At 51.1% G+C, this 23591-nt stretch overlaps 1 protein-coding gene across 3 annotated transcripts in view; it reads left to right on the top strand.

The window, feature by feature from the left end:
• aff2 (AF4/FMR2 family, member 2) overlaps positions 1-23591 on the top strand; it is a 119292-nt gene that overhangs the window by 28294 nt on the left and 67407 nt on the right. The window contains exons 2-3 of one of the 3 annotated variants that reach the window (XM_023819909.2): positions 5103-5226; positions 12836-13693. In XM_023819909.2, coding sequence (XP_023675677.2) covers positions 5103-5226; positions 12836-13693 — 982 coding nt within the window. Of the gene's footprint in view, positions 1-5102; positions 5227-12832; positions 13694-23591 lie in introns of all 3 variants that reach the window. The other 2 variants (XM_023819908.2, XM_023819910.2) reach the window with 2 other exon arrangements.

Here is a 23591-nt window from a genome sequence, read left to right as displayed (position 1 = left end):
ACTGGTCATCCTCAAAGGTCGAGCGCCGTGTAAACTGCTCGTTATCAGCTGGTCATCCTCAAAGGTCTAGCGACATGTAAACTACTCGTTATCAACTGGTCATCCTCAAAGGTCGAGCGGCGTGTAAACTGCTCGTTATCAGCTGGTCATCCTCAAAGGTCTACCGACGTGTAAACTGTTCGTTATCAGCCGGTCATCCTCAAAGGTCTAGCAACATGTAAACTACTCGTTATCAGCTGGTCATCCTCAAAGGTCGAGCGGCGTGTAAACTGCTCATTATCAGCTGGTCATCCTCAAAGGTCGAGCGGCGTGTAAACTGCTCGTTATGAACTGGTCATCCTCAAAGGTCTAGCGGCGTGTAAACTGCTCGTTATCAACTGGTCATCCTCAAAGGTCCAGCGGCATGTAAACTGCTCATTATCAGCTGGTCATCCTCAAAGGTCCAGTGGTGTGTAAACTGCTCGTTATCAGCTGGTCATCCTCAAAGGTCTAGCGGCATGTAAACTGCTCGTTATCAGCTGATCATCCTCAAAGGTCCAGCGGCGTGTAAACTGCTCGTTATGAATTGGTCATCCTCAAAGGTCCAGCGGCATGTAAACTGCTAATTATCAGCTGGTCATCCTCAAAGGTCCAGTGGCGTGTAAACTGCTCATTATCAGCTGGTCATCCTCAAAGGTCCAGCGGCGTGTAAACTGCTCATTATCAGCTGGTCATCCTCAAAGGTCAAGCGGCGTGTAAACTGCTCGTTATCAGCTGGTCATCCTCAAAGGTCTAGCGGCGTGTAAACTGCTCATTATGAACTGGTCATCCTCGAAGGTCTAGCGACATGTAAACTGCTCGTTATCAGCCGGTCATCCTCAAAGGTCCAGCGGCGTGTAAACTGCTCGTTATTAGCTGGTCATCCTCAAAGGTCTAGCGACATGTAAACTGCTCGTTATCAGCTGGTCATCCTCAAAGGTCCAGCGGCGTGTAAACTGCTCATTATCAGCTGGTCATCCTCAAAGGTCCAGTGGCGTGTAAACTGCTCATTATGAACTGGTCATCCTCAAAGGTCTAGCGGCGTGTAAACTGCTCGTTATCAGCCGGTCATCCTCAAAGGTCCAGCGGCGTGTAAACTGCTCGTTATCAGCCGGTCATCCTCAAAGGTCTAGCGACATGTAAACTGCTCGTTATCAGCCAGGTCATCCTCAAAGGTCCAGCGGCGTGTAAACTGCTCGTTATCAGCCGGTCATCCTCAAAGGTCTAGCGGCGTGTAAACTGCTCGTTATCAGCCGGTCATCCTCAAAGGTCTAGCGACGTGTAAACTGCTCGTCATCAGCCGGTCATCCTCAAAGGTCTAGCGGCGTGTAAACTGCTCGTTATCAGCTGGTCATCCTCAAAGGTCTAGTGGCGTGTAAACTGCTCGTTATCAGCTGGTCATCCTCAAAGGTCTAGTGGCGTGTAAACTGCTCATTATGAACTGGTCATCCTCAAAGGTCCAGCGGCGTGTAAACTGCTCATTATCAGCTGGTCATCCTCAAAGGTCCAGCGGCGTGTAAACTGCTCGTTATCAGCTGGTCATCCTCAAAGGTCTAGCGGTGTGTAAACTGCTCATTATGAACTGGTCATCCTCAAAGGTCCAGCGACGTGTAAACTGCTCGTTATCAGCTGGTCATCCTCAAAAGTCTAGCGACATGTAAACTGCTCGTTATCAGCTGGTCATCCTCAAAGGTCCAGTGACATGTAAACTGCTCGTTATCAACTGGTCATCCTCAAAGGTCCAGTGGCGTGTAAACTGCTCGTTATCAGCTGGTCATCCTCAAAGGTCCAGTGACATGTAAACTGCTCGTTATCAACTGGTCATCCTCAAAGGTCCAGCGGCGTGTAAACTGCTCCTTATCAACTGGTCATTCTCAAAGGTCCAGCAGAGTGTAAACTACTCATTATCAGCTGAGCATCCTCAAAGGTACAGTGACTGGTTGCTCACAAGACTTGTCTGGGTAGTGCTGTATGCTCTGTTACACCTAGGGGTTTGTGGCTGCCTTGGGGGTCCACCCGGCACTGGTCAATCTTGGCCCGAATCCCGACAGGACCCCCATTGACCCCTGATCATCCAAAAGTGGCCCGCAACCTTGGCGTCCGGCTGCCTGGCGATAACCTGGGAGCTCGTTATAATTACCATCTGACGGAATAACGCTAACGAGCGGCTAAATGCTCTGTTGTAGCTTTAATTAGATGGTGCTTCAAATTAATAATTGCCGTTCAAGTGAGAAGCCGGTAACTGTTGTCGGCAGTTCCGTTTTAATAAGGATGCCGTTTGCCACTGAGCGAATCTCTCAGTCTGAGGCTTTTTCCGGGGGGCCTCTGGCAGCGATTTGGGGTGGGGGGGGGGGGGCAGGTCTGTTTGGTTATCTTCCAAGTGCAGCAAAGCTCAGCTGAGATTAAATTCATTCAGTTCACTGTGGATATCAGTATTAGGGGCCAGGAAGGAACGGGTGGAGAGGTGGAGAAGAAAAGAGATAGGAGAGGAGGAAAGAGAAAAAGAGAGTCCTGAAACCAGCAGGATGTGAGGGAGGTGTGCAGCGAGACGCGGCGCCGTTCTGCCGGAATCCGCCGGCTAATTAACGGATTCCCAAACCCGGGGGAAAAGTTAGAAAAACTGATGAAACGAAAACAACAGAAGTGTCCTTATCGGTCACCGTGCATGCTGGAAGAAAGGTGACACCCCACCCCCCCATACGGAGCTCTAAATGCAAGCCGCTTTGCATCCTGGCATTCTATTTACTGTTTCACCCCCCTTGTCTTGATTATCAGGACCCCCTGCCACCACAGGCAGCGTACCCCATGAGGAGAGCCCCGCAGCCGGCATACACCCCCGCACTGTTGCGTTCGCAGTGTAATTCAGCGTCGGGGGACCCGGTTTCTGCGCTGCTGTCACAGCTGTGCATTTGATCTATCGGCCTGTCAGGTGGCGCTGTCAGGCGCCCCAGCGAAGCGACATAAAGATAACTGACATCTCGCTGTCATTACCGCACGGGACCGCCGTCACTCTCGCCATATTTATTCCCTATTCCGGAACCATCCCCCTCCCGCCCCCCGCCTGTCTCTCTCTCGGACCCCTGGTCGTTTTTCTTCCTCGGCATGGCCTTTTTCCAGAACAATTTGGTGATGGATTAAACGCTTCGGAAAAACCAGACGGCCTCAGGGCGGGGGTGGGGGGGGGTGAGGGAGGGAAGATTGAAGACAAACTGATTTCCGCTTTCCGCCTGGTTTTGTTATTTATCACAGAGAGTCGCAGCGCCCCCCAGAGGAATAGCAGCCTGCTTAAAAAAAACACTTTACAAACGAGTTACTTTAGTAAGAAGGAACAGTGGCTGGGAGATCCTTAAATGGGAAATGCTGATGTACCCTAGAGAATGTTTAGCTGTTTAAGTAGATTTTGAAGTACTAGCATGTGTTAAGTTAAATTGATGCATGTATATGATGTCACTCCCTAATGATGGTCCTGATGTTGGACCACTGAACTGCTTTTTGAACAGCTGTTCAAACAGGTGTTTCAACGGTGTGACAGAGAAACTCATTTAATTTTGGCAACCTTCTCAATGTGTGTGTGTGTGTGTGTGGATTAGGTTTATATTATATTGTGGGGCCAAATGTTCCCTACAATGTATTAAAGACCCGTTATTTTGATGTTGTGGGGACTATTTCTCAGGTGCCCACAAAGATCTGTGAATGCAATGAAAAAACGAATAATGCCAAAAGTCTTGTATTTAGTTTGGTTGCTTGTGGTTAAGGTTAAGGCCGGGTAGGGGTTATGGTTGTCATATTTGGGATTAGGGTTATGCCCATAGAGATGAATGGATGGTCCCCGCAAAGATATGAATACAAACATTCAACTGCATCTGCAACACACAGACTTCACCAGCACACACACAAACCTGCTGTTATCTGTGCGTCTTCGTTCACCAGCAGGTGGCGCAGCGGTTCAGAACCCGGATTTTCTGTTGAAAGATTGCTGGATGTAAGTAAAGTCAGGATTAACAGCTTTCAAGCCCAAGTGGTTTAGTCCGGTTGTCAGAAAAACACTGCATCCGTTGGTATCAGTCCTGGTCACTGAGACCCATTCCCGTGGAGGAACCGTGACATTCCTGCACAAGAGAGTGTGGGGGCCCCTACAGGCAGGTGCCTGACCAGCCCTGGTCCCTGCCAGGCCCCCCCCGCCATGGCTGGCTCTCCTGCTGCCGTCGTATGTGATGCCACTGTGATCATAGCCCCCCCCCCTCGACTCCCTCCCCCTCTCACTGAATTAAAACCGTTTGCAGGTTGACAGTACATGCACGTCTGGGCTGTGACTGCTCCCCCTGGGGGGACATTGCCATTCCGCCAGGGACAAGAAATCATTCTCAGATGCTTTCCATGTTGTCATGTTTTTTTTCCCTGTTTTTTTTTTTTATTCCCTATGGAACATCCGTGCACTTCACAATCGTAAAAAAAGGAGGCCTAACGAGAAGCAGGGTCATCAAACTGGGCCGGTTACAACCCCGTTACCCTTACAGTGGGATTTATTTCTGTAAAGTGGAGCGAAAGCAGAAAGTGCTTGTGCACTTTCAAACTTCAGTCCTTATTTACATTCCAAGGGACGATTCTGATGTTCTTTAATGTTAACATTCTGGAATGTGAGGCAGAAAGAGCGTCATCACGTAGGCCTTTCAGCAAGTTGGTGACGTTGTGGTGCATTGTGGGTAAAGAAAATTGAGTGCCCATTCATTCAGAGCGGACTGCTGCTTAATGAGATGAGATTAACATTAAAAAAAAAAGAAACTTAAAGCCAGTATTTTAATTTGTGGGGAATGGGTTTCACAGTCCCCCCAGGAGGGTGGGGGAGCCGTGGGGATCGTCACAGCCAAGAGAGCCGTTTGATGCCAGCCTAGAAGGAGAGGTTCCATTTCCGGATTTTTCTGTCATTTTGATATTGGCTCTGAGAAGTAAACCTCTCATGTTTCAGCATTTAAGTGCCAATCTTTTTTTTTCTGCCTGCATGTCCCCTCCGAGCCTTTTGTGCTTACTAGAGGTATGGGTGGTGATACAGCATTGCCCCTTAACACCTGCCCTTCTCCCGCCAGCAGCCATTACGAGCCGGACCGCAGCGCACTGAAGAAGAAGGAGTGGGAGAGGCGGACTCAGGAGGTGCAGCAGGATGAAGATTTGCTTTCCTCCGGCTTCAATCTGTTCGGGGAGCCCTACAAGGTAAGGGTGGGGGGGTGGCCAATCAGAGGCGGCGTTTTCTCGCCATGCTCCGGGCGTTCCCCGGCAACAGGCATGGGGTGGGGGGGGGGGTTTAATGGAAGTGGAGCAGCACAGTGTGTGATGCTACTTTCCCCATCATTTTTACACCTGGTATGGCCCTCTTTCCCAGCTTTATTCAGCTTCCTCTGCAACCTGCCCCCCCCTTCCTGATACCCCAGCCTATGAGGGGGTCTAGCCCCTTTCTGCATCCCCTGTAGTGTGTGTATAATGTTTGTCCTCCCGCATTCTGTTTTTTACCTACATGTGACGTGGACGGTGTCACACGGTGTCTCCAGGTGTCACCGAGTGTCCCAAATAAATCCAGAGCCGGCCCTTCCGGTGACCCTGAGCCGCACACTCTGCCGCCTTGCCATTAAATGGGCGTTTTCACCACTGCAACTCTCTCCCCATCTGCTCAGAGATAACATGGACGCACAGTCCCCCCCCCTCCGCCCCCCCCAGACTTGCAGACGTGACCCAGTCGTGTGGTTCTGTCACACATGCAGATAATGGTCACAATGAGTATTATAAGCCCCGTGAAATAAGATGCTCATATTTCCCAGAAATCACTGCGGACTGCAGGATCAGCACCCCACCGTATCCCACCCTGCCCCGACTGATGAGCTCGCTGCTGCCCCCTGCTGATGGATTATTTAGCACCCCGCTTTGTTTTCCCTTTTCCTGCTCCGTTTGAAAAAACGGCCCATTGCCCAAGCTCAGGGAGCCCACATAAAATAATAGCAGGGTTATTCTGCGCGGGGGGGGGGCGCCAGTACATACATCCCACTGGTGGATGGGGTTAGCGGACCCTGGGGGGCAGCTGCTCCTTCTTTGTCCGGTCCCCTCGACATCACTTTGCCCCCACCCATCAGACAGAAGCTGGAATCTGGGTTAATGCGATTCCAGCAGTCTCTGTCACTCTCTCCCACCCCCTCTCCTTTCTTGCCCTTTCATTTACATATAGATATATTTTTTCCAACATGCAGCCCTAATTAGCCATGTTTGACGGAGATATTTTTTCTCTCCGGAAGCAGATGGTGACGACACAGACATCCCTGCCTGTGAATCCGCAGTGACCGCCGGCTCTTTTTACCTCATTTTATTTTTCTTCCTTCTCCCTGCTTCCTGGGTGGAATATCAGCGGCCGTTTGGAGTCGGCCCAGCTGGGGGAGACCTCCCTCCCTCCTTCCCTCCCTCCTTCCCTCCCTCTTCCTCTGCCTCTCTCCCTCCCCTCCCTCCCTCTCTCCCCCTCCTCGCTTTGCACTGTCCACATCCAGGCAGGTGGGGGGCGCCTCCCCAGGCTGAATGCTGACTGTTGCCTCCCCGCTTTCATGCCAAGTTGCCGTCTCCCTGCACTCGGGACTGAGCGCGTCCTCTTTCGGTCACATGTCGGGCCTCCTGTCATCTCATTGGCTGAGATTTTACTTATATACATTTTGATAACCCCACAATAAGCTGTGGAGTTTGGGAACTGCATCATTTACACCCCCCCCCCCCCCCACCATCATGTGCACACCCTGCTCACATAATCCCCATAGCACTCAATGTGTGGTAGTCGTGGTGGTTAATCTCCCCCCGGACTTGAGCAGCCCCCCACCCCACAACCGCTACTTTTATTACCTTAATGCATATGACCTTTAACATCACCACTCTAGCTAAAAACAACTAATAAATCATTATTATTACGACCCCAGTTATTATGAATGATAATAGTGCAGGAAAGGGAAGATCTGTGTGAAGGTGTTCTTGGGCCTGGGGGCTTCCTTTTAGCATGGGGGGTTATTGTTTTGGCAGTGGGGTACAGTGAGGAACTCTTACCCCCCAAGTCCTCCATGTTTGATGATTATGTAATAATGTCATGTTTTACAGATATTTGGCTTTTTATAAAGACAAATGTGTGTGTGTGTGTCTGTGTCTGTGGATTATGTTTATAGTACATTGTGGGGACCAAATGTTCCCCACATTGTAATAAAAAGCAGTCATTTAAACGTTGTGGGAACCATTTCTCAGTTCATAATAAAGATCTGTGAATGCAATAGAAAAACTTAAAAATGCCAAAAGTCTTGTATTTTCTAGGTTACTTATGGTTAAGGTTAGGGCTGGGGTTAGGGTTGTCATGTTGTGATTAGAGTATTTCCCCATAGAAATTAATGGAGAGTCCCCACAAAGATATAATTATAAACCTGTGTGTGTGTGTGTGTGTGTGTGTGTGTGTGTGTGTAAAGTCCTCCTATGTGTCCACCCTGCCCCCCAATCTGTACCAGCCCCCCCTGCTGGTGATGCTACTTCACACAGTCTGTTGCTAATCTGCCTTAATCCTGTTTAATGGAGCTGTGCTGTTAGTGGCTGTTTGCTGTGTGTTTACCGGCTTCAAAGCATCACACACTCTGACTCTGCGGGGTTGGGGGGGGGGCTCTGGGTGACAGTCACAGATACACACTGACACTCACCGACACAGTTACAGATAGACACCGACACACTGACACTCACTGAAACAGTCACAGATACACACTGACACTCACCGACACAGTTGCAGATAGACACCGACACACTGACACTCACTGAAACAGTCACAGATACACACTGGCACTCACCGACACAGTTACAGATAGACACCGACACACTGACACTCACTGAAACAGTCACAGATACACACTGACACTCACCGACACAGTTGCAGATAGACACCGACACACTGACACTCACTGAAACAGTCACAGATACACACTGGCACTCACCGACACAGTTACAGATAGACACCGACACACTGACACTCACTGAAACAGTCACAGATACACACTGGCACTCACCGACACAGTTACAGATAGACACCGACACACTGACACTCACTGAAACAGTCACAGATACACACTGACACTCACCGACACAGTTACAGATAGACACCGACACACTGATACTCACCGACACAGTCACAGATACACAGTGACGCAAACACTGATGCACACTGTCACACGCTGATATAGATACACCGTGACACAGACACCGATACACACTGACTCACTGACACAGTCACAGATACACACCAACACACAATGACACTCACTGACACAATAACAGATATGCACTGACACAAACTATGATACACACTGACGCACACTAACATAGATACAGTATGTGCTGAGATACACTGACATAAATACACACTGACACCGACTGAGAGTCACAGATACAGTCACACAGATACACAATGACACAGTCACAGATACACTGACACCCACTGACACTGACAGTCACTGAAACAGTCACACAGATAAACACTGACACAAACACTGATACACACTCACACACTGACATAGATACACAATGACACAGACACCGATACACTGAAAATCCCTAACACAATCACAGATACAGACACACAGATACACCCTAACAAACACACACTGACACAGACACACACACACACACTGACACAGACACACACTATCACACACTGAGACAGATGCACACTGACACAGTCACAGATACGCATTGAAATAGACACAGATCCACACTGACACAGTCACATACACACAGACTGGCACAGATACACACTGAAACTCGCTCTCACACGCACACACTGACACAGACACACACTATCACACACTGACACAGATGCACACTGACACAGTCACAGATACATAGACACAGATAGACACTGACACTCGCTCTCACACGCACACACTGACACAGACACACTATCACACACTGACACAGATGCACACTGACACAGTCACAGATACATAGACACAGATAGACACTGACACTCGCTCTCACATAGACATCCTGACACAGAGACACACTTTGCTATAGACACACCGATGATTTTTTTCCAAACACACCCACACACACACACACACACACACACACTGACCTTCTCTCTCTCATACACATACATATACAAACACACCAACACACACTGACACTCTCTCGCACGCAGAAATTGACTTATAGATACACATTCTCTCACACACTGACACGTTCTTTCACACACACACACACACACACACACGCTGACGCTCTCCCTCTCACGCACCCCACCGCTTCCCCCATCAGTCCCGCAGTAAGACAAGCTGGATGTGCCTCCTTCTTGAGGTGGGGGAGAGAGGGAGGGGAGGGAGAGAGGAAGAGGGAGGGAAGGAGGGAGGGAGGTCTCCCCCAGCTGGGCCTCTCTGTTACTCCTCTCTCCTGCCGCGTCACTCCTCACTCGTCTACCGTCTATGTTTTATTCATGGCTGTGCGGCTTGCGCTGCAGGATGAATCGTCCGGGTGATGCGGGTGCCCGCCGCTCCCTGCTTGAAAACGATCCCCCCCCCCCCCCACGACTCCCCTCCAGCCGTCAGGCCTCCTGAAGCGTTTCATCCAGGGAGTCGCTTAGTGGGGCCTTTCTTTGCCAGCGCGTCTCGTCAGGAAGACGCCGGCTCCTTAGCGCGCTCCCCACAGCTCCGCTCAGCTCTTTATCGATCACGGGGGGGCTGGCTAGGTGTGGGGGCCTCCCCCCCCATATTGACTGTGTGCTAATGGCCACGCACGCCACTAATGCCTTTTATTACTCCTGCATCTCCTTCAAAGCAAGCAAAACAGTAATTCATCTCAGGAGTGCCCATACCTCTTGCCCTTTCTTACCCAGTGAAAGCCATAGCGCCGTCTAGCTCCGCAATCCAGGCAGGGTGCCGTTGGCATCTCATGTTCCCGTCTCTCTTTTCTGCCTGCCCATATAGAACGTCAGTCCCAGAATTCCCTGTGGCGCCATGATGCGGATCGCATTGCCAGTGACACTTTGAAGCTGGAGTTGGTGTCATTAGCGGTAGCGTTTACCAGCACCCCAGTTTGGGGGCCCCCTGTTGGCTGCAATGAGTCACTATGCTGGGGGGCGGGGGTCCCAAAGTGGTTTTTTGATTGGGGCCCTAGAAACAGCAAACCTGTCCTTGGTTGTTGAGCTTTCGAAAGCCGAATAAATGGCACCACCCCCCCCCCAGACTCAGAGCGGGCAACAGTTATGTGCATGGCATCATATGATGGACTCGATCTCACAGTGAGTGGCCCCTCCACAGGGGCGCCATGCCCACGCACACCCACTGTCCCGCAGGCAAATCCCCATCCTTCAAGGTCTGTGGGGGATTCTCTCGCCTTTCTTCAAGCGCAGGAGCTGCACTGAGATTTCCGGCTGCCTGTGACTCCAGGCTGCTGCTCTGTTCTGCTTTTTAATTTCCACGCTTCTAAATTTGGACGCTGGTCTCAGAGCAGCCGAGCTCCCACTGCAATAGTGGCATTTTCTCCCTTTTCACAGGGGTAAAGTGGGATCTTTGGGGGGGGGGGGTTCTGTCTCCTAGGGTGGACTGCATAAGTGACCATCCACATACCAGATTTTCACTCACCACCTTTTTACTCAGAATTCTTCCAAGTAATCACCCCCCCCCACCAAAAAAATAAACGTGGTCATCCCAAACTAAACTGTCAGCCGCTGCCCGACGAGAGGAGATTTTTATTTTATTTTATTTCTCTTAAGATGAGTCATCTTCGCCTCTAATGCACTGCAGAACCCAGTAAGAGGCAGTTACTCTCCTCCGCTGAAAAAAAGCCGTATTTTATTATTAAGAAATGAAGTGTAAGGATTTTCAAAGTGTCAGTGTGGGCTTTTAATGTCATCCTGCGCGGCTCTGCTGAGAGGCCATGGCGCCCAAAGGCACTTCACGGTGGGGGGGACTTTTAAAGGGGTCTGTTGATGGGGGCCACAATAAGCAGGACGGGTCGCTGCTTTGAGAGATATCAAAGTCCATTTTCATACTCAGCAATTGCCAGTTGCCGGGATTATTGTTCGCCATTGTTGGCATCCCATTAATCTTTTTTGTGAATATCGAGAGAACATCCTCCTTCATCTCCCTCCTTGCGCCTGATTCTCAGTCTTTAGGGCATGAGTTTCACCGCTCAGCGTCCCATTGCCCATTTCAATGTAGCTAATCAAATTCGGTCAGCACCGCAACACCGTAATAAATGTTTTACTCGAACCCTTAAAAGGCTCGTTTGCTAATTGCAGCGGCAGGAGACATCGCCGCTGTGTGCGTTGCGAGCCCGCATGAGATAATCCCCCCTCAGACCGCTGTTTTTTGCTGACTAACGCTGTGAAAACCAAAACAACAATTGACGACACACTTCAGCCTTTCCAGCTGGCTGAATATCACGCCTAACTGCTATACCTTTTCTCTTTTTTCGCCTTTAACAACGGGGTAATTACAGCCCAGGGATGGCCGGGATCCAGGTTTCTAGCTGGGAGCCGAGCAGGGCCTTCTGGGTAGTAGGTGTGTCCCCACTCTGAGAGCTCTGCAAGTCTGAGAGCCCAAATGCTAAAAATACCTGGACCACAAAACTCAAATCAATACGTGGGACATTGGGGCACGCAGGCAAAGTCGAACGTGAGAGGATTTCCGTCAAACACTGGCATTGGCTGGCAGTGGGCGGGGCTACGGGGAGGGGTGGAGGCTTGTTTGCTTTCAGCCTCCCTGATTGGTCCTCTCTTAGTGCATCCCAAAACTGCAAGTTAAAGTTATGTTATTTAAAAAGTAAAATATGTAAACAATTATTTAAACAGTCAAGTCATTCAGGGTTGCAAAGAAGAGTTCAGAGGCTTCTGGGAATCATTCATCGATCCTCTTTTTTCAGAAGATTTAGAACAGGGGTCTCCAACTCCGGTCCTGGAGAGCTACCGTCCAGTAGGTTTTCTATCCTACCTGACTTCTGATGAGCCACACCTGGTCTCAGGTAAATACCAGGAGCAGGTGTGGCTCATCAGAAGCCAAGTGGGACAGAAAACCTACTGGATAGTAGCTCTCCAGGACCGGAGTCGGAGACCCCTGATTTAGAAGATCCTTTTCTAACCTCTGGGGTTGATCTGATCAGTTTGAACTCAGCAGATTCAACACTTTATAATGACTAAGTAAAACACTCTGGGAGTCAGGGTTTAGGTGCCAGACTACCGGAACTTTCCCTTGCCACCCCATCCTCTCACTCAGACCTGTTTTCTGTGGATTGATCTGCTGTCATACTGCACACTGGAGAAGCGCCCCCTGCAGTGTGTGGGAGGAAGTGTCACTTATCCTCTCATGGCTGATTCAGGAGGCTGAGGAAGTCTCAGGCAGCGTCTGCATGAAACGATCTGAGGCCTATTATGCAAATTAAAGGAGGATATAAACTAATGATACGCTGTAAAAACACTGCAAGAAAACAATAAAGCGTAAAGCGTTACATTGCTCTATGGTGCCACCCACTGGCTGTGATGAACCCCTGACCCAGGTTTAAACCCTTGGTGATCATAACCTCTTCTGCCCTATACCACTGTGCCACCCCTCACCCTACCAGCCTAAACATGCAGATCAGCAGCCCCACCCCCCCATGTACCATGACCCTGACCCCACCCACTTCAGTTCTAGCTGAGTCCCCATCACCCAGTCCCCCACAGCACAGGGCTGACCGTGCTTGCGGTGTCTTCTAATGGCCCTGTTCCCCATGCTACCCCCTTGTGGGGCGATTCAGCATGTGCCTTGTTTAATTCTTCCCTCTCCTGCCCCAGCAGACCAGCAAGGGCGACGCCCTGGCGAACCGCGTGCAGAACACGCTGGGGAACTACGACGAGATGAAGGAGCTCCTGACCAGCCACTCCAACCAGAGCCATCTGGTGGGCATCCCCAAGAGCTGTGTGCCGCAGACGCCGGTGGAGAAGGCCGAGCAGCCCGGCTTCTTCCCTGAAGGAGCGAGGGGGCGGCCGGGGCCCGGCCAGGTCACATCGGGATCTATGCCTCCCCCAGGCCCCTCCTCTGCCTCCTCTACATCATCATCTTCTTCCACGCCCAAGAAATCTCGCGCCACAGACTGGCACAGAGGGGGTGGGCAGGCGGCCCTGGGGGCAGGGTCCACTTGTGGGCGGGGCAAGCACGGGGCCGCCATCCACGAGCCACCCCCGGCTCGCCATGAGGACCCATTCATTCTCCAAGGCGACAGCCACAAGGGTGACTCTAGCCCGGCGGCCTCATCCTCTCATGGACGACGGCACGCGTCAGCAAAGGGGCCGCCGGTGGACACACCGTACAAAGAGCCCCCCCATGGCCGGTCTCCCGGGGATGTGGAGGTGGGCCCCCACGGCGTGGGCTCCCCCGTGGCTTCCACATCCCTGCTGCCCGGTGGCCTGGCCACACCCACCTTCCCACAAGCCTTGCACAGTAAGCCCAGCGCGGTGCAGCAGAAGCCCACAGCCTACGTGCGGCCCATGGACGGCCAGGATCAGCTGCCCATCGACTCGCCAGAGCTGAAGCCGCCCATGGAGATCGGGGATGGCTATGGCAATGCCACCTTCGGGGGCCTGGCGGACAGCAAGGCGGGCGGTAACGGCACCAAGGGGAAGCTGCCGAAGCTGACGCTGCCACCGCCCGGGGAGGTAGGTGTGCTGCAGTAGCCAGCCATGTGCTCGCCTTCCCATGCTTTGGGTTCAGATGTTGGAGCTGTGGTTGACGCCTTCTATGTGATCGTGTTGGTGGAGGGCGGACCCAGGCCGGCCGTACCGTGACTTGATGGACGATGGTGCCTGTTAGAGTGCTCTGTGGCCTTGCCCTGGCACCATTGCGGTTTTGTAACCACCGATTTGGAGCGCCCAGCCATTAGCCCAGCAAGCGGACGGTATTAACATCTGCCACAGACACCCATAGGCACGACTGTTCAGAAAGAGAATGTTCCAGGGCTGCACATCTCAATTTGAGCCTTTGTGTGGATAAACGTATCCACGGCACACCCTAATGTCCCTTTAACTGAACGCCCCTTTAACGCTCACTGACACAGAAGCCTTCGTTTTGGGCCCAAATTAAGGTTCAGTTGCACTTCTAGCCCTTAGATCAAACATAAATCGAGTCCAGGGCTTTTTTGGGGGTGGAGAGGGGAGCAGCAGAGCCTGATCCTAGCCCTGCAGAGGTGCCGACTCGCTGGGCCTCTGAAGCATTTATGAGACGCAGCGCGCCAAACCGCTGCCAGAAGACATCTTTAATCCGTGGCGCCCTGCAGTTAAATGCTAATATATTAAGGGCACTCTAAGTGCTTTGAGAGGGGGATTAGAGGGAGACGCAGGCTGCGGCCGGGGGGGTCATTAGGCCAGCTCAGGGAGTCTGCTGGCGCAAACAAGGCGTCACAGAGGTGGGTGATAACTGCACCCTCAGCATTCAGGTCGCGAGGGATAGGGAGTGACACAAAGAGGATCCTGGGATAGATTAGCCTGGCCTGGTTGAGATAAGGACTGAATCTGCTCGCGTTTGTTCTCTGTGGTCTTCTGAGGCTGCCTGGCTCCTGGAGTCTGCTGACCTGCACCTGCCTTTTTTTTAAAAATCACAATTGTTTATATTTCTGCTAGTTGACAGGCCAGTGGTGTTCCGCAGGAGTGGGTGGGATTGCCACATGCTGTCAGTCACAGGCAGTGTTGGCCCTTATTGGTTAAGGCAGGCAGAATATTGCATGTTAATCCCGCCCCATTGGGCTTCAAGGCGGGTCTGGTTGGGATGATCCCTCAGGGATGTGGACAGGCCCCAAGCTGTCACTAATAGTGGGATAACTGTCATGGGTCCTCGGGGGGGGGCTAGAAATCTGAATGCGGAAAGGGGGGCCGTATCAGAGCGTTTACGCATGTGTATATTTATATTAGTGTATTTGCACCTTTATGTGTCTTTGCCTATGTATGTATTTGTTGGAACCTGCTGCTCACGAATGGAACATGAAAAAACAAATCAGGGTTTGGAGGCAGGTCTGATGGAAAGAAAGTCGCCCTCAGTGCCGTCGGCTCTGGGTAGGCGCCCGTCCCAGTCTAAGGTGAAACATGAGCAAGTCCCAAATGCCCCAAGGCACCCACCGGAAGCCCATCTGACAGCCTCAGGGGACACGGCCCGCTAAGGTCCATCAGACACGTCAGGAAGCGTCCTGCTATCGCTGAGGGTATCAATCCGGCCAGGGGGTGCATGCGGCACTCACTGAAAACGGCCGCCTCAGGTCCATCGCGGCAAATGCAAGCCATCGATAGTCAGATAACGGCATTGATCGGCCTCGGTGCCGGGCATTATGGGAGCTCTCCGTAACTAATCGCCTTATCGCTGGCCCTTCCGGGACAGAGCCACAGCGGCGATGGGGCACATTAGATTAGCCGCTCTGTCGAGTGCAGACTGAAGGATGCGCCGAAAATGATCTTTTATTGCACGCTCTTCCTTTAAAGAGCCATTTTTAATCCTTTGATGGTGTTGTTTTGCGGGAGATCATAGCGGATCTTTGCGTGGAGGGTAATCTCATTCCGTCCAAACTGCGGTTTAAATAGTCCATCCCAGACGGTGCACCCACTTTGATGTGGGCCCCCCCCAGCCCGTGCTGCTTCTGACTGATGGATTTCTGCCTACTGAAGGTCAGCTGGAGTTCCTCACCCACGTTTCTGGAGGTAATTGAGCTGGTGTGGCTGACCCTGACCAGCGCCCTCGATGAAGTGGGAGCCATACTCCGCCACCACAAAAAAAAAAATTGGGAGGGGGTGCTGACCTCATAAGCCCCTCCTGCACAAATGCTCACTTTACCATTGCCCAAAGCAGACGGCACAGTGTTTCCCACACCGGGTGTGTGTGCAGACAGGGAAAGAACATTCTGGAATGAGCCTTACGTGGGGCTTGGCTCCGGCTTCAAATGCCTCCTGCCTGAGCCACACTTCCAGCGTCATCCCAGTTTCGTTTCTTCCCAATCAGCTTGGAGGAGCTGCCCCAGAGTGAAACTATTTCACACACATTCGTCTTGGCAGGCTGTTCCTGGTCGTGTCTTTCAGAATTGTCCATCTTGGCACATTTACATTTAATTTATTTAGCAGATGCTTTTATCCAAACCAATGTACATTTTTTTTGAGACATACTTTCTTCTGCGAAAGCAGGCTCATACAGTCCCTTTAGCCATTGGGAGTTGTGAGCCTTGTTCAGGGGCCCAATGGTGGAATCCCAGACCAGCTGTCTGTCTGGACGTGCAGCACGTAAGATAGCGTGGCCCTCAGATGCCAGGATGGAGGCCAGCGCAGAGCCTCTGGGACGCCTGCTGGAGGTGTGTGGGACGTAAGAGGCTTTATTGCTGCATACAGCCAGGGTGGCTGGGGCATGCAGGGAGGGTGAGCAGGGGCCTTGCTTTGGGCTGGAGGTCGGCCAGCCCCTTGGACTGGCTGGCTGTGTTCAGCAGTCTCTAATTTAGGATTTAGTCTTTTGAAAGGAATATGGTCGGGGTTACCACCCACAACCCTCCCTCCTTAGAAACTTAACCCAAATGCCCCCCTCCCCCCCACACCCATGGAGTTCCTCCTCTGTCATGTCTCATGATGATAACAGCAGTGGAAGCTGCGGTTAAGGCTTTATTTTCATGTAGCCAGTCCGTTTACCTCGGAGCTAAATTGGATTTCTGGGAGGGTCTGGGCACGTTGTGGGGGGGCAGGAGAAATGCTGGGGATTTGTCTGATGCACTGCCTCAGTTTGAAATGGGTTTCTGACCATGCGGTCATAGTCACAGTGCCGCTGAGGTGGGCATCATTGCCGGTGAAACATCTCGGCTCCTTTACGGATGACCAGAGAGTGAGTCAGAGCAGCTTCTGCGATCAGCCTAAGGAGAACCGATTGAGGAAGAGCATTCGCTCTCTGTCTCTGACTAACGGGTGAATCGTTTAGAGGCTTGTCATCAGGGCAACGGGGGTGCCGTTATGTACAGCGAAACAAGCAAGCCGTCACATGGAGAAAGTCCTATGGATGTTGCCACGGATACACCATCACGTTAAGCAGTCAGCGTCACCACGTGTCACTGCACATGTTAAGTGTGAAACACCTAACACCATTCGTCTTACAAGTATCCCGTCCACCGAAGCAATATGGCAGCCATTCCTTTCATCCTTCAAATACCAACACGTGCCTGTTCTCCCCAGAATCAGACCAGGGGCTTCCACAAATGGACCGTGCATTTCTGCTTTGGTCATTGTCCTGTGTGTCTGCTTGTCGTCGTAGATATTGTTACATATGAAGGTAGGAGTGTCCTCACCTTTAGTGCCATGAAGGATGTGAGCCCATGTTCATGCTGTTATCCCACTGTGACGGGCTGATCATTATTCCCAGCGCTTCTCCTATGTATCTCCGATCATCCTTACAAGTTAGAGTCCCCAATCCTAAGGGAAGTCATTATCAGAGGTGCGTCAGGCTGAGGATGACAGTCCCCCATCTGTGTAACCACAGATAGAATCACAATAGATAGACAGATGTAGCGATAGATAGCAGGCAGTGGTCCCAGATCAGGCTGTGCTTTTTGGGATCTCGTTCAGATAGGCACGGGCTGTCGCACCTTCGGCCAGCGGCTGGTGCGGGGGTGGGGTGTCCATCCCGCCAACGTGCCGCGTCCAGCTGGATCACCGCAGCACCAAGTGCTTTTCCCTCCATGCTGAGTTATTAGGAAGCCCCTTAATTCCAAGTAACAGCTGGTCTCATTTGCATAAATCCCATTACAATCTATTTGCCCTGGTTTCTTGTCAAACTGCAATAAAGAAAGATTGTGTAGGCCTGGGGCTAGAACCCACACAGCACTGTCGGGGTTCACCGGCACAGCCGGGAGGGACCCTATCCCCAGCCAACACCTTCTGTCCACCCCAAACTCGGTTCACCAAACAGAAAATGCATCGTGTTTTGGGTTTCCCCTGCTGGCTGGTTCGCTTTATTTTGAGTTGACTGGGTTTACAACTGTTTGTAAGTTTAGAACTTAGTCAAAAACTAGAACTAGATGTAATGTGTGAAGATCTAATGAAACCATTGCTGTTTGTAGAGTATATTTATATGATTAAATTAAATTAATGAATTCCATTCATTTTGGAGGTTGGTGTCAGGATTGACACTCTAGCTACCATAAAAACTTCACAGAGCTTCGACAAAGCAGGCAGGACTCTTTTCTCTTCTCTGTGGGAGTAGCTCTGCTGCTGCTGCCCACAGGAAGGCTGCACGCATCATGAAATGGATGGGGGAAAGTCCTCTAGAGCCTCATCCCCAGAAGAGTTGAAACCGCTGGAGAGCCAATGGAGTCAGTCCTGTTGGTGATCAGAGTTGGTTTGGAGCCGATGTGTTGCTTGCTGCATGGCAGCACTCAGGTTTTAACCAGAGGGGGTTCATCTGGGTAGGCATGTTTAACGTCTTGTGTCTCCGACATAATGCTCATCTTCCTCTGCTTTTGGAGAAGCTTTGCAAGCTCAACATTTCAGTGATGGCACTCTCTGAGGTACGCAGACTAGGGAGTGGCCAGATCTCTGTAGGTGGGTACACCAATTATTAGTCTAATCACCCTGATAGCTGCCATACTCAGGGAGTAGCTGTTTCTGTGGTGAATCGGCTCCTCCCGATGATGTCCGATGTCACTCCTTTCAACAAGCGTATTCTGAGACTCAGGCTAAGGCACCCTCTGGATGACTTGTCTGTAGTCTCAGTGTCTACTCTAACTGTGATGAGTGATATCTCGATGAAGGAGACATTTTACTCGTGACTTTGCTCGGTTGATGATGGGTGCCCATGAGGTGACACTCTGGTCATGGGTGGCTTCAGTGCGACCACTGGCACTGAAGGGCTGGCTGTGAGGATTGTGTCAGTCCCCATGAGTCTGGTGACCGTGGTGAAAGTAGGTCCATGTTTCTTGACTTTGCAAAAGGTCAAGAGCTGCGGGTCGCTGGATCTTGGTTCCAGATCTCTGAACTTGGTACAAGTACTGGTGGTGGGGCAAAGGAAATTGATCATCTCATGAGCAGTTACTGGAGGCTCCTATAGAACTGCAGTATCTACAGGAGTGCCCAGTTTTTTAATTCTGTCCAAGACTTGTTGTTACTACTCCTGAAGATTCATCTTAGGTCTAGTAGGCTACCACCTACTAGGAGAATGAGGCTGGACCTGGCCAGACTCCACGATGAAGCTGTTTCTGATGAGTTTGCATGCAGTTTGTATGAGGAACTTGCAGACTTGGGGGGGGGGGGCACTCTCAACTCTAATGTATTGTGGAAGACATTCCATGGCAAGGTAGCTGAGGGCTGTATTGTTGTTGCCAATGTTCCCAGAAGGCAGTGTTTCATCTTCTAGAGCACCTTGAATATTGTTAAGAGGGGTTACACCACACGGCTTGGTAGGAACTCCAGTCTGTACCAGGAATTGAGAAGGATGGCTGCAAGGGCTCTGAGGACAGATAAGAAGGCATTTGTTAGAGGAATCTATGAGTAAGTTAAACACCCTCTATAATCTACCAACCCACGTGTTGAAGCATTACACACATCAAAATTTGTTTCTCAGAGAGTTACAATCAAGGTGGGTGATAGAACGGTCCTTATGGATGACACTGCAGTTGCGACCCTCTGGGCTGGCTACTTTGAGCAGCTGTTTAAAGCTGATCTTCTGGCTAGGACATTGGGCATCTCTGGGTTCACAGTTCTTGAGGCTCATGGTCTGATTAGCTGTGAACCAATCTAAACGAGATTGCACAGATAGTGAACCAGCTGAGGGTAGGAAAGGCTGCAAGGATCTGTGGTATCCAGGTGAACTTGTCCACACTGGTGGTAAGGCTGTCCACCTGGCATTGCAAGCAATCTTTGCTTCCATTTAGGACATGGGCATCATCCCAACTTACTGGAAAACGGGATTTGTTGTCCCTATCTGGAAAAGGAAGGGTGATTGCCTGAATTGTGGCAAACACAGAGGATAACACTGCTCTCAATGCCAGGTAACATCCTTGCTCAGGTTATCCTCAGCAGGATTCGTGATCACCTGCTCGTCTACCACTGACTGGAACAGTCTGGTTTTACTCCTAAGAAATCTACTATCAATCACACCCTGTCATAGCCAGTCTGTACACTGGTACTGTGAGTGCGGTGCAGAGTGCGTTATTCCCAGTTGATTCTGTGGGTCATAAAGGGCGTGCTGTTGCTCCTACTCTGTTCAATGCTTGTGTTGGGCAGACTCGTGGGGTCCAATGGCTGTGGGGTATCTTTTGGTGAAGAAAGATTCAGTGATCTTGACTTTGCTGATGATGCTGTGATCTTCATGGAAGCAATGGAGCCTCTGATCAGGGCTCTCGAGAGACTGAGTAAGGAGTCTGGGCTAGATAAAAACCAAGATCCAGACCTTTAATGACCTCTTGGGCATAGCCATCAGCAGTGTATCATTTCTGCAGAAAGAATGTTAACCGCTCCAATGATTCATTTACCTCAGCAGCGACATTCATGTCTCTGGTGACTCTTGAAGTCAGCAGATGGATTGAAAGAGCATGGGGGGGTCATGAGGTCGCTGGAAAGGGGTGTGTGGCGTTCCCGATATCTTTGTAAGAGGACGAAGGTCCAAGTCTTTAGAGTCCTGGTGCTCCCTGTCTGGCTGTATGGCTGCATGACATGGGTGCTACCCAGTGACCTGAAACAAAGATTGGACTCCTTTCGTACTGTGTCTCTTCAGAGGATCCTTGGGCACTGCTGGTTTGACTTTCTGTTGTATGAGCAGTTGTTTTGGGAGACTTGAATGAGGCACATTGCCTGCATTGTGAGGAAGTATCTGGTATGGCACTATGGCCATGTGGTGTGATTCCCTGAGGGTGATCTAGCCTGCAAGATTCTCATTGCTGAGGACTTGAACAGCTGGACCAGGCCAGGGGATGCCCACTGAACACCTGGCTGTGGCAGGTATACAGCTATTTCTGGAGGGTGGAACATGACTGCCTGGGGGGGGAGCAAACCCGGTCCCGAGGTTTTATGTCGTGTGGTGGGTGTGGCAACACAATGTACCAGTAGATGCTCCCTAGCCTGACCTGACCTGAACTGAGTGAAAGTCACAAAGATGCGTAATCCCTGCTTGAGTAAACAGCTGGACAGCAGCGAGGGGCTGCTCTGACCTCCAGCTGCAGCATGCAATGCACTTTCAGCTATGAGAAGTGTGTCACTGTAGAATGAGTGGTACAGTGTCATCAGTCCCCTGCAACTTCTCCCATTGGGAAGGGGGTCACTGCAAGGTTCTGCTCTGGCTCCTCACAGCCTGTCAACATACAATGGCTATGTGATGACGCTCTCTGATAGGTTGATATCTGAGGAATAAGCTGAAAGCCATGAGGCAAGCAAAATCCTGACCATCTGAATCTGCCCCCCTAACCTCTGACATACATCTTTTTTTGACTTGGTGCCTATACATACAACCTCACAGAGTAATATGCAAACAGACTAACATCCTGTGTTATTACTGCCCCCAAAATGCAGTGGAGGGCTGCGATGCATGTGCACAATGCTGTACCCCCTACTGGTCAGCCATGGCACAGCGCCCGTAACCTGCCGGCCGGAAGCTTGGTTCCTGTCTCACGGGGCTCGGGGTACCAGCTGACGCCAAGCGGCACCACAAAGCGAAGGTGACCGCTCTGATTGCTTCACCATTCCCGAACGTCACATTAACGCTGAGCAAGCGTATGGCCAAGCTCCAGCCGTTATATGCCCCGGAACCTTCTGGAAGGTGCTCATTTGTGTTGCCCTACAAGAAATCCTGAGCTCCAGGCACTGAAAACTAATGCACGACATGGTGCACAGGAAGGCTGGCGGCCTTTTAATTCATCCCAAGTGCAGGTCACCCGCAGTTTCTCCTAATGAAATACCCACAATGCAGTTTGCAGGTATGTCAAGTGGGCTGTGACCAGATATGCTAATTTATTGCTGTAGTATTGTCGGTGATGGGGGGGATATTGCAAGCACCTCATACCCAGTACACACATAAAAGCAGCTCAGAAGTCATTGAATTTATCACATGAAGCTGGCAGGGGTAGACAGAAACCATGGCTATCAGTTGTAGTTATGGGGGACCATCACACAGCTAGTTAGGTACACGGGGTGGGGGAGGGGGTGCTCTGCTTCACCACCCTGCCTGCAGGGGGCGCTGGCCTCGCTTATCGCCCCTGAGTCAGCTGCTGATATCCGCTCACCACAGCTATGTAAACATACCCTGTTAATCTGCTAATGTGCCCCCCAATTCCTCGTACACTTTGGCACACAGCTGTCACCCCCACCCCCCACCCCCCAGAGTTTACAGTGAGTGCTCCTTAACTCGACTGTTACCACCCCTCCCCCCCCCCAGAGAGCTCAGGCTGACGGCCGTCATTAGACACTTCTCCTTAACACGGCTGTTACCTCCTCCCCCCCCACAGAGTTCAGGGTGAGATCTGTCGTTAGATACTTCTCCTTAACACGGCTGTTTGTCCCCCGGATAATTCAGGGTGAGGGCCATCGTTAGACGCTGCTTCTTAACACACCTATTACCCCCCCAAGAGAGTTCAAGGTGAGGTCCATCGTTAGAGGCAGCTCCTCAACACGGCTGTTACCCCCCCAGAGAGTTCAGGGTGAGGGCCGTTGTTAGACACTGCTCCTTAACTCGACTGCTGTGCACTCCTATCTGGGGGTGCCTTTTACCGTTTTCCCTCTGCGTCACATGTTTTCAGGGGTGTGCAGGCTGTCAGTGGCGGCTCTTAGAGAGGTGTGTGTGTGTCCCTGTGTGTCTGTATGTGTCAGTATGTCCCTGTGTGTCCTGCTGCGCGTGTATCTTAGCTCACATCCCTCATCGGACATAAAACACTGATTGATGATGCTAATTATAGGGACGTTGCTCTGTCTCCACCACCATCTCGCCGGGTAAATGATGCACGACCCCCCCCCCCTACCTCCGCACCCATATATTCAAGGTGCCCCCCCCCCAACCCAGCAGCTGGCTGACTCCTTAATCATGGGTTTAAAAGCCGAGCTCGTGCTTCTGAGAAGGTTCCGGCAAGCTGCAAGGTTGCATGTCCCATCATATCACACCAAGGATCTGGATCATGAAGACACCTGATACATAAACTCCAATAACTACAGTGGGGGCTGGGCTCAAACCTCTGACACCTCCACTCAGCACATTTGGCATCAACTGAGAGTGCTGAGGTGACTGACACTGTCACCCCGGGGTCATATATATATTTGTGTGCACCTTCCCGCCATTTGACATTTATACTTGGTCAAAGGTGACACCTAAGGGTGCGACATCGCCCCTAGGGGCCTGTGAAAGCCCTCCAGTCCATCAGTAAAATGTGAGCCAGGTCTTAAACCCCACTTAAATATGTCAGGTCCACCTGTCTACTGAGATGGACCCAGATTGGTCAGAATGATTCATCAGTTCTGAAGTACTTACTCAGACAGAAATGGTAACATTCTGAACCAATAGGGATGGTGTGTGGCTCAGCGGGTCAGGCTGCTGTGCTTGTGATCGCTAGGTCACTAGTCCTAATCC

Source organism: Paramormyrops kingsleyae, chromosome 10, assembly GCF_048594095.1.
Source record: "Paramormyrops kingsleyae isolate MSU_618 chromosome 10, PKINGS_0.4, whole genome shotgun sequence".
NCBI lineage: Eukaryota > Metazoa > Chordata > Actinopteri > Osteoglossiformes > Mormyridae > Paramormyrops > Paramormyrops kingsleyae.
The sequence above is the reverse complement of the archived record's forward strand: the minus strand, read 5'-3'. Positions and strand labels throughout refer to the sequence as shown.